The sequence below is a fragment of the Notolepis coatsorum genome, assembly GCF_963971535.1.
Source record: "Notolepis coatsorum genome assembly, chromosome: 8".
NCBI lineage: Eukaryota > Metazoa > Chordata > Actinopteri > Aulopiformes > Paralepididae > Notolepis > Notolepis coatsorum.
In genome coordinates, this window is record NC_140172.1 from 125,592,913 (window position 1) to 125,604,192 (window position 11,280).

General features: G+C 42.7%; 1 protein-coding gene across 1 annotated transcript in view; it reads right to left on the reverse strand.

Moving 5' to 3' along the window:
* The window catches only part of stk10 (serine/threonine kinase 10), a 97,030-nt gene extending 91,996 nt beyond the window's left edge, over window positions 1–5,034 (reverse strand). The window contains exon 1 of the mRNA XM_084320911.1: window positions 4,571–5,034. Coding sequence (XP_084177037.1) covers window positions 4,571–4,732 — 162 coding nt within the window. The 5' untranslated portion in view covers window positions 4,733–5,034. The remainder of the gene's footprint in view (window positions 1–4,570) is intronic.
* Window positions 5,035–11,280: the final 6,246 nt, after the last annotated feature.

Below are 11,280 nucleotides of genomic sequence, written 5' to 3' on the forward strand. Positions count from 1 at the left end.
TGATGTTAGAAAAACATTCACATTGACCCCTTTTCGGTGCCGTTGTTACGACACGCTGGCCCAACGGCCAATATACAGCTAATGGACATGGAAGTGTTTGTTCGATGGCTTTCTGGCAGAACAATACAGGCTGCCCTCCCACTCTCCCAGAGGTGGCACCCGCACAAACTACCTCCAAGCACAATGTGGAGACGGTGAATGACAGTTCACAGTGGTGCATGTTGTGACTACAAGAGGAACAGTGCGTCTCCTAGGGCTGGGCGATAAAACGATAACGATAACTATCGCGATAAATTATTTCCTCGAAATAAACATGAAACGTGGTCGCAAAGTTTCGATATATCGATTTTCCAAGCTTGGATATGAGCACACGCACTAACAACCAATCAGTGAAGGAGATGGCCGACAGCGGAAGAAGACCCGGAAGGAGACCCGGAGGTAGGACTCAACAACAAGGCTGGCATATTTAGTACATTGTCATGGAATACTCCGCTTAGAAACAACAGGCTGGCTATGATAACTAGCTTGCACGGCGCTATTTTATATATTTACGTGCCGAGTATGTGTGTGGCGTGAATTCTGAGGCCACGTTTATAGTAGTGTGGGGTATACAGTGGACATCGTTGCAATGTATTGGGCGGAAGAGAGTGTTTTAGGGTCATATTTAGTACATTGTCATGAGATACTCCGCTTGTCGGCTAACTGCTAACGTGCGCGGACTGATGACGACATCAACTCGACTCTCGGGACATTCGCCGCCGGACATTCGCCGCCGGGCATAAGAAGTTAATTAAACTTGACAGACATTATATCGACGATAATTATCGATATCGAGTTATATGAAAATAATTTTATAATTTTATCGCGATAACGTTTTTGGCCATATCGCCCAGCCCTAGTGTCTCCTAACTCCTGAAGCATGTTTAGGGTGGGACATGAGGTCTCCGCAGAGGGTGAGGTAAGGATTAGGTTTATAAACAAAACGTTTTAGGTGAAAATTATGAGTCACTCGTTCCTGCCAGGTCATCTCGTCATAATAAAGGCTCTGGTAGGTCTATCGTAGCTAGGACTGTGAAGACATTTCCGAGAACTTTTATTGTGAAGTGGTGAACCGGCAGGAACGAGAACAACACAGTTGCAGATGCTAGCAGTTAGCTGACAATGGAGATGTGTTAAAAAAATAAAAATAAAAAAGCAGGGCAATGTACAACAAATTTAAACGTTTGGCATTTTTTTTTATAACAAGGGGATTGTAGAACTTCTTTCGAGTGCAGCTGGTGTAAGGAAGGCGCATGGGAAAGACCTAAGCTGCAAGCGTCCATCCAAATTGTCAATAGCGTTGTCACAGTTGGCTAAGGCCAACCATACTGCCTATCCAAAGCACTTTACATTCACCCATTCGCTCACACACACCGATGACAAGAGGCAACCATGCAAGGTGCCAACCTGCTCATCATCGGGAGAAGTTGGGGGTTATGGGTCATGCTCAAGAAGGGCACTTCAACACGCTGCTGGGAGGAGCCGGAATCAAACCAGGAACGTTCCGATTACCAAAACGACCGCTCTGAGCCACCATCACCGCTCGGAAGTAAAATGAAGCCTTTGTGTTTACATCAGTGTATCGTGGGAGTGGCTCCTTTACCCTCGTTACCCCTGGCCTCCCCGCGATGCAGTCCGTAGACATTCCACATGATGTCGCCCCCCCACATGCGTGTAAAGTGCACAAGGTACTGGGCAATGTGTTCAATCTGTAACCTAGCCTCGTTTCCAGCCGTGTTTCATATTATACACATGTGGTGGGGTTCAAATCCTATGTCCATGATGGTACAACTAGGAACACATGTCCTGGGCTTGAATCTCAGCCCTGTGCTCCGATGCGGTCACAAATCTCTCCCCCCGTCCCAGTGCATCTCACTGGCGTACGCATGCTATCCAATAAAAACAAAAAACAAAAAACACCGAAAATAAAATGGCCTTCTTAAAAGAAAAAAGAAAAAGAGTGCCTGTTCTATTGAATGCAAGGCTACAGTCAGGCATCACTTGGTCCAGGGAGGCCCCTGGTGTTTTCCACTCCACCGTCAAAGACTCTCACTGTGCTCCACCGGGCAAAGCAAGCAGCAGGCAGCGAGGCTTCCTCTGTGCCCTACTCCACAGGGGGAGCAGGAGGAGAGCTACCTAGGAGATCCAGATTGAACTAGCATTAACTCCTGGCACGTTGGAGTTGGTCCCTGGCACTGCGGCTGCCCGCTGCTGCTCCCATGTAGTAGTTAGAACGGGTGAAACGCAGAAGGACACGTTTCCCCCGAAGGGATAATAAAGTATAACTGAACTTCGCTCCGCTCTGACCCATAACTGCTGCTGGGGAGACGGGAAGAAGCCATCAACACTAATGGAATGTGGGTTCTACTTGCTACTGTATTGAAACAGTGATTTTCACATCCAAGGTTAGGCGTGTTGTGTGTGTGTGTGTGTGTGTGTGTGTGTGTGTGTGTGTGTGTGTGTGTGTGTGTGTGTGTGTGTGTGTGTGTGTGTGTGTGTGTGTGTGTGTTTCATATTGGAAGACAGTAGAAAACATTCAGGGCTGAACCGAATGCTGGGAGATTCAGCCACTGGCATCAACACAGTCTATGACAAAATCAATGTTCAAATGTTGTTGTTTTTTTACACTAATAACTTGTAGAAATAATAATTCAACAGTCATTTTGAAAATCAGTTCCTCTCAGTGGACATTTAGTCATCATGAGACCTGTTCTTACTCATAGCTCTCATCTACCCGACACATTGAAACTTTGCACGCCGAATAATGAAGCTTTGAACGTATGAAAGCGTTAAGGCTCGTGTCCAAGTCCCGATTACCAAATTGTTTTGAGTCTTTGATATATACTGTGTATGAATTCATATTGTTTTCCATACTCCGGTTTCTGCTGATATTATGGAAATGATCAATAGCCTACAAAGTGCTGCTGTAACATGGGTTGCAATGCTGTCAGATGAAAGTTTGCTGTAGAAGAGAAACCGCAATATAATAATAATGTAAAAATAATAATATAATAGGGGTTGTTGCCCTTTGTTGGATTCAGTACCTCCGGGTGACATCACTGGAGGACACACTCAAAACTCTTTAACTCTTAATAACTTTAACTCTTGTAACTAAACGGATGTGTGCAAAACCTGTTTACCTCCAATGTACAGTTTCCCACCCCACCTACCCAACGCCTCCTCCAATGTACAGTTTATTCCCCCTCAAATGTATATACTCTCTTTTTAGAAAATGTTTTACTCAAACAGTACTGTATGTCATAAATGTCTAGATGCAACAGTACTGTCTATCTGTATGTCATGTTATGATGAATTGAAAATGGGGGACCCTGATGTAAACAAGACGAAAGTCTTTCTCTGGTCTGCATCCCCTTAACAATTGTGTGTATTGAGCTGTACTGTATTGTACGGTCTGCAATATGTTAATACAATGTTCAATCAATCAGATTGTGCCTACAATTAATGAATCTGCATGGTTTTTCCAGTGTAATGCCTTATGCCCCTTAAGCCTCACGCATTTCTTTTGATTCGGATACTACTTTCAGCTCTACAACAGAGCACCCCAGTAAATTAAAGAGTCTCTAGACCTATATGGTGCCTTCTCTGGGGAACAAATGTAAACCTTGTTTATTTGTTTTATTAAGAACTGCAACATTCAGTTTTCTCTCGCCATTTAGTCAACCGGCTGTTGCGTCAGGCTCCTATAATTTGAGAGTCAAGGTAAAGGTATTCTGAGTGATGCCATTGGAATGTTGCTCAAAAGGCACACCTGGTTACTGAAACTGTGGGTATGTTGGTGAATCTCCATCCGAGGATGTGTGGGGTGTGGTAACTATAGATATATGGTGGTAACCCCCCCCCCCCCCCCGAGAACACTTGTGGCACTTACTGTAGTTTTAATTGCTCATATAATAGAATTGGACTCTAGACCTGCGGCATGGACAGATAAGTCATAAACTCTGGTATGTCATAAGATGTAGCAGTACTGTATCTATCTATGTCGTGTATGTCATATGTTATGATTAATTGAAAATGGGGGACCCTGATGTAAACAAGACGAAAGTCTCTCTCTGGTCTGCATCCCCTTAACAATTGTGTGTATTGAGCTGTACTGTACCCATTCTGTAATCTGTTAATAAAGTTTTCAATCAATCAATCAATCAATCTCTACTGAAACCACAGCTGACCTGAGAAGGTCTCACCGGATTAGATGGACGCAAATTCGATTTTAACCGTTTCTAAAGATAAATAAATAGGGTTTAAATTGCAGTTTCGTGAGGCATCACATTAGACAGTCTGGTTGGCAAGCAGAATAGTTAGCCCATTCTAGCCTATAGGGGGGGCTTTATGGATGAGAACGTTAAGGTTCCCCTCAAATACTCACTTTACAGAAACCATGCTGCAGGTGCAATTACCCGGACGGTTTGGGGGTGGAATGCTCCGAGAAAAACAAAACGTCTAACTTCAATATCAGTTGTCATAGTCACCGATCTGTATTTCCACCCGTTAGAAATATAAAAGACAAACGTACCTTGTACACTTTTCCAAACGCTCCATCGCCCAACTCCCCGACGATTTCCCACAGGTCGTTCGGATTGATATCCCGATGGACGTGTTCATACTGCTTCACTTTCTTTTTCAGGTCGAGAGTTGGCAGGCGGAACCAACTTTTGCCAAATTTAGAAAATGCCATGGTTCTCAAGTGGAAAACAAGCGCTCTAAACAAATAAAGTATAATGTTGGTCGACCGCTATTAGTCGACGCAACTCCGTGGAACAAGACGCGCGCTGAACGCGCAACTAAAAACGCCAAATGACACTCGGTGAGTCTTTGATGAAAACAAAAAAAATGAAATAACCAAAGATGGTCTTGTCCAGTTCGAAGTAGAGCTCTTGACGGTCCTGAGAACAGAAGATATAATAATTATTCCCATTCATTCACATTAAGTCCTGGATGCGCACTGACCACCTGCCGGGAGGCGCAACACGGTGAGGAGTCTGCTGCTGTCTGAGTGTCTGGGAACTTGTTGCTTCAGTCACTGCGCGTCTAAAGCCCCACCCTGCTGCTACACAGCCCTCCCAACGGCATGGACATGGAGTTTTTAGTATCATCTGGATATTTCACGGTTCAAAAAGATGGTTGCACTACATCCTCATAAATGTCACTATGAATTGAAAATGGGGGACCCTGATGTAAACAAGACGAAAGTCTTTCTCTGGTCTGCATCCCCTTAACAATTGTGTGTATTGAGCCGTACTGTATTTGTACCCATTCTGCAATCTGTTAAATAAAGTTTTCAATCATTCATTCATTCACTCTTCGTCCTCTTAGAAGTTGTTGTACTGTACTGTACCCATTCTGCAATCTGTTAATAACGTTTCCAATCAATCAATCCATACCTCATTTGTCCATTTAGCTTTTTTTTTTTTAAGTTTGATTTTGTATTTCACTTTGTTGTACTTATGTTGTACTTTAGTTTGTATATTGTATATATATAGTGTTTGGACCTTATTCATTTGACCTTTTTTTTACTGTATGAAACACATTCTCAGGGGCTCATATACAGAACCAAGGATTTCACTGTAATGTAGCGGTACTTTATTTATGCCAAATAAAACAAAACTTGAAACTTGAAGGGACGTCTATAGTTAGTTCGGCTAACTTTCACCTGGTTTTATTAATCGAGGTTCTGCAGACTTCACACATATTATATATAGTACGTGTGTGCTGAGTGGATAAGGGTCTTGACTTTATTATTAAGCTACACCCATTTCCCCTACTGATCGGACACAACTAGACTGCCCGCGAATTCACCCCCATAATAAACAGCTGAAACTGAACTGTCACCGCACCGAGTTTCTTTTTGAACCATGAATGTCCATGTTGGCTGCTGGCTGGGTGTGTCCTGTCACGGGTGCGTCGGCGGTGCTCTTTATAGAGACATGCATTATCATTGGTATTGCTGGCTCTCCGTGCTGCGGGATGACGAACTGTAAATAGTTCAAGGACGATGATGGATGATGACTGTCACAACCTGCTCAAACAGGTGAGACAGGAAATAACAGCATGTAATCATGACAGCGCACTGCGTCTTAATCACGACACCATTCAATGGCCTTAAAGTAGGCTAACCATAGGTTCGTTTTATCTTTATTTATTTATAATGCTGATGATCTCTCTTCCAGAAAATACAATTGATCAGTCAGTCTGCTCATCTCTACTATGGGATGATTAACCAGAGCTCTAGGACCACCTAGTGGCACATTAAGCCTATGTCACTCTGTCTCTCAGTGTGTGAGTGTCTCTCTCTCTCTCTCTCTCTCTCTCTCTCTCTCTCTCTCTCTCTCTCTCTCTCTCTCTCTCTCTCTCTCTCTCTCTCTCTCTCTCTCTCTCTCTCTCTCTCTCTCTCTCTCTCTCTCTCTCTCTCCAAGAGGCCCCAACAGGAATACAAAAAAAAAGTATATATTAATAATAAAATAAAAACACAGAATCATACACAAACAAATGAACAAATGTTTATTTAAAAGGGAACTATTTTACTATTTCTTTCACTATTTGGGCACTTTTACACAATTCCTGTGAGTCTATGGAACACCTCTGTAATATATATATTTTTTTTTATTCATTGTTTTGTATTTCTAATCAAGTCCTCAAAAACAGCATTTTTCTACCTCAAGATCTCGAGCCGTTTTGAGCTAATGTGGACTGGGGTGCAGGGGCCTGTGTGCAGCTGTTCTTGTATCTCAACATTAACATGCAGCGGTGTCTTTCTGACATCACATATCGCGCACATTTTCAAATGACTCAGTTCAGTGAGGGTGAATATTGTGAGAGGAGAATTGGAAGAATGCGCCAATATGAGAATTTTGAGACATAGATCATATTAATATAAGTTCACATAGCTAGGAAACAATGCTAAACACTCAAAAAGGCCATTTATAAGAATGTTCCCCTTTAATAGTTGTCATACAGAAGTACAGAATACTTGTGTGTGTGTGTGTGTGTGTGTGTGTGTGTGCGTGCGCGCACATGTATGCAAACAGATGCGTGTGTCTAGGTGCATGTATGAAGATGAATGAGTGCTTGTATGTTGTGTGTGAGAGGGTGTACACTAGTATGCAAGTGTGAAACTGGGGTCAGCAAGAGCAGGAGGGATCTACTAAGAGCGTGTTGAGTATATTCTTGAAGGCAGTCAGTGAAGTAAGAGCTGTAAGTTTAAGGGTGTCTTGACTTGAAAGGCGTTCTAGTCATAAGCTGCTGCAAAGTGAAAGGAGTTTCGGCCGAAGATGGTCTTGGTGTGAGAGTGGGTTTTAAGCAGAGCCCAATCGCTGAACACAGGAGAGGATAACAGAGCGTTTCAAGGGGTTTTAATGGTATTCCCAAGCAGGCAAGAATTACATCCAGAAATGTACAACAGGTATGAATAGGGGGATAACAGGGGCAGGCGCACTCCAGTGCCACTGCAGACGGGAGACACGGTTTCGTGTTTGAGAGAGGGAGCTGGAACTCCTCGGTAAGCTCCAGGGGGGTCCAGACAGGAACACGCTGGCACGAAGGTCCTAGGTAATGATACTAACACCACGACGACTTCTGGTCAGCGTCGTCCGGTTGAAGTAGGGTCCTCATCATAAGGGGATGGGATACAGCTGTGAGGAGTGAGGTGCCTGACAGCGTGTGAATCAGGGGATGAAGTGCAGCTGGGTTGAATGACGGGAGGTGAAGGGATGCTGACCATATAAGGGCGTGAGGCTTCCATGGTGGAAGGAAGGGAGGATGAAGAGGAGTGCGTGGTTGGAGGAAGGGAGGATGAAGAGGAGTGCGTGGTGGATGGAAGGGAGGATGAAGAGGAGTGCGTGGTGAATGTGAGGGGAGAAGGAGGGGGAGTGAAGTACGCTCTCGCCGTGATTATCTCGTCTGATCAAATGTCCCCGAAAGCACAGTACAGTCAGTACGGTGCAGTATAGCACAATTGCCATGCCATCTCTCAAAACATACCGGTAATCATAACCAGCCAATGGCATGGTGAAAAATATACGCCATCAATGCGTTTACCTGCTATTAACCTCAGGGCCATCACGGTCAAGCCAAAGCAGACCTCCTCTAAAGAAGTCCAACTAATAAAATTAGCTTTCCTAAATGTCAGATCACTGAATAATAAAACATTCTTAGTAAATTATCTGATTAAAGAAAATAACTTAGATTGCATCTGCCTAGTAGAGACATGGCTAAATAATGACACAGCTACATCAATAATGATAGAAGCTTGTCCACCAGACTATAACTTTTTTCAAATACCCAGAAAAAATAAAAGGGGCGGAGGAGTTGCAGCAATCTTCTCCTCAAAACTCTTGTTTAGAATCACAGAACTAGGCGAGTTTATGTCAATGGAATATCTTGCCATTGAACTAAAAACAGAATCAACTATTATTGTCACAATATACCACCCGCCTAGACACTCACCAATATTTATACAGGAGCTCTCTGAACTGATCTCACTATGTGTTACCGGATATGATAAGGTGATCCTAAATGGAGACTTGAACATCCATTTTAATAAGAAAACAGACACCAAAACTATAGAACTAAAAAATCTACTGGATAGCTTTGACCTAATACAGCATATAACAAATGCAACTCACAGGCTTGGGAATACACTAGACTTAGTTATAACAACAACTGGGCTAAGCATAACAAATATCTCAATAACTGAATTACCTCTCTCCGACCATCACTGTATATCTTTTGATACTCAAATAACCCTTACTAAAACAAAAAAAGAAATCATAGTTAAAAAGAGGCTCCTAAACGACAAAGCTGAATCAAAGTTCATTGATCTTATCAGACTACATGAACCACACAATCATGACAGCTCTCTAAATGAAATGGTAGAAAATCTCAATGATGCAATGTCATCTATATTAAATTCTGTCGCCCCATTAAAAACGAAAAAGAAGAAAACTAGAGACTCGCCCTGGTTAAACTATAATACGGTCAACAAAGAAAAAAGGAAATGTCGTGCAGCGGAGCGAAAATGGAGAAAAACAAAAACCACCATATGCTGTGATATATACAAAGATGCTTTAACTGCTTATAATAAAACCATCCGCTTAGCAAGGAAAGATTACTTCTCTAAAATCATTACAGAAAATGCTGGAAACTCCAGAATCCTCTTTTCCACTATTAATGTACTACTCAACACTGCCCCTACACCTCCTCAGTCATCAACGGTTAAGTGTGAAGAACTTGCACTATTCTTTAACAACAAAATAACCTTGATCAGGGCCAGCATTACTCATGATGGAAATAAAGCTGATTGCGGCAAACCGCGCAATGTAACCATGAGAAGTTTCACATGTATCACATTAGATGTACTCTGCAAAACTGTCTCAGAATGTAACTCCTCCACCTCAGACATTGACCCTATACCTACAGCTTTCTTCAAACGGGTACTTAATAGTGTTTCAAGCCCTGTGCTAGATATCATAAACACTTCCCTTAGGACTGGTATTTTCCCGGATGCCTTTAAAACAGCAGTTGTAAAGCCATTACTAAAAAAAACCTAACTTGGATAGTAATGAAATGGCAAATTATCGTCCAATATCCAACCTCAAATTTGCTGATGACACAGTAGTGGTGGGCCTGATCTCTGCCAACGACGAAAGGGCCTACCTGGAAGAGGTAGAGAACCTGTCACAGTGGTGTCAGGAGAACTGCCTCTCCCTGAACGTCAGCAAAACAAAAGAGATGATTGTGGACTTCAGGAGGTCGGGGGTCAAGGACTACAGCCCCCTCAGCATCGACGGGGCACCGGTTGAGAGAGTGAACAGTTTCAAGTACCTCGGAGCCCACATATCCGAGGACTTGACATGGACCACACACATTGACAGTGTTGTGAAGAAGGCACGACAACGCCTCTACTTCCTCAGGCGCCTAAGGAAGTTCCAAGTCAGTCAGAAGATCCTTAGGAACTTCTACTCATGTACAATAGAGAGCATCCTGACCGGCAACATCACCTCCTGGTTTGGGAATAGCACTGCACAAGACCGTAGCAGACTACAAAGAGTGACACGTTCAGCCGAACGCACAATTGGAGGGGGGCTTCCCACCCTCCAGAACATTTACAACAAGCGGTGCAAGGGGAAGGCTAAGAGAATTATTAAGGACTCGAGCCACCCGAACAACTGCCTCTTTGAACTGCTGCGGTCAGGCAAGCGATACCGGAGTCTTAAGGCGAGCACAGAAAGACTCAGAAGAAGCTTCTATCCCCAGGCCATCAGGCTGCTAAACGAACAATAATCACTATGCAACAACCATCAAATGCACACAGCACACACACCCACACGCACACACTCACTCAAAAACAAACAACACACTGCAGCACCCACTCTCCACACTTTAGATCACACAAACACACTTACACTTTATATTTATTGATAAAGGATTTGCACTACAACTCGTACACCTACTGTGAATTGTACCTAAATTGCACCTCGTCCCATTTCTCCATTTCTGCCTTGCACTATATAGTATTGTATATTAGTACACTGCACAGTATTGTATATTGTATGGTAACTACGTCTATTCTGCATCGAACATTGTACATATGTCTAAACTGAACACTGTGACCTCATTTTTTTTACTTCTAATTTTACTATGTTATTTTATTTCATACTTATCTTGTCTTGCACAGTCTCTGGAGCGCAACAGTAAGAAGCATTTTGTATAAAAGTATTCTGTACTTCTGTATGACAACTATTAAAGAAACTTGAACTTGAACTTGAAACCTACCATTCATTAGTAAAGTACTTGAAAAGATAGTTTCAGTTCAAATAAATTCCTTTCTTGAAGAAAACAACATCTTAGAAGAATTTCAGTCAGGATTCAGAAAATATCATAGCACTGAAACTGCCCTCACCAAAATAATCAGTGACCTCAGACTAAACTCTGATGAGAATAAGATCTCCATCCTTATCCTGTTAGATCTCAGTGCAGCATTTGATACAATCGATCACGATATTCTAATCGATCGTCTTGAAAACCATGTCGGTTTCTCAGAACATGTGCTGGGCTGGTTTAAAACATACATCAGAGGGAGGAAATTCTATGTTAAACTAGGAGATCACATGTCTGATATATACGACAACAACTATGGAGTTGCACAAGGGAGTTGCTTAGGTCCTTTACTCTTCTCCCTTTACATGTTACCGCTGGGTGATATCATCAGAGAACATAATGTAGATT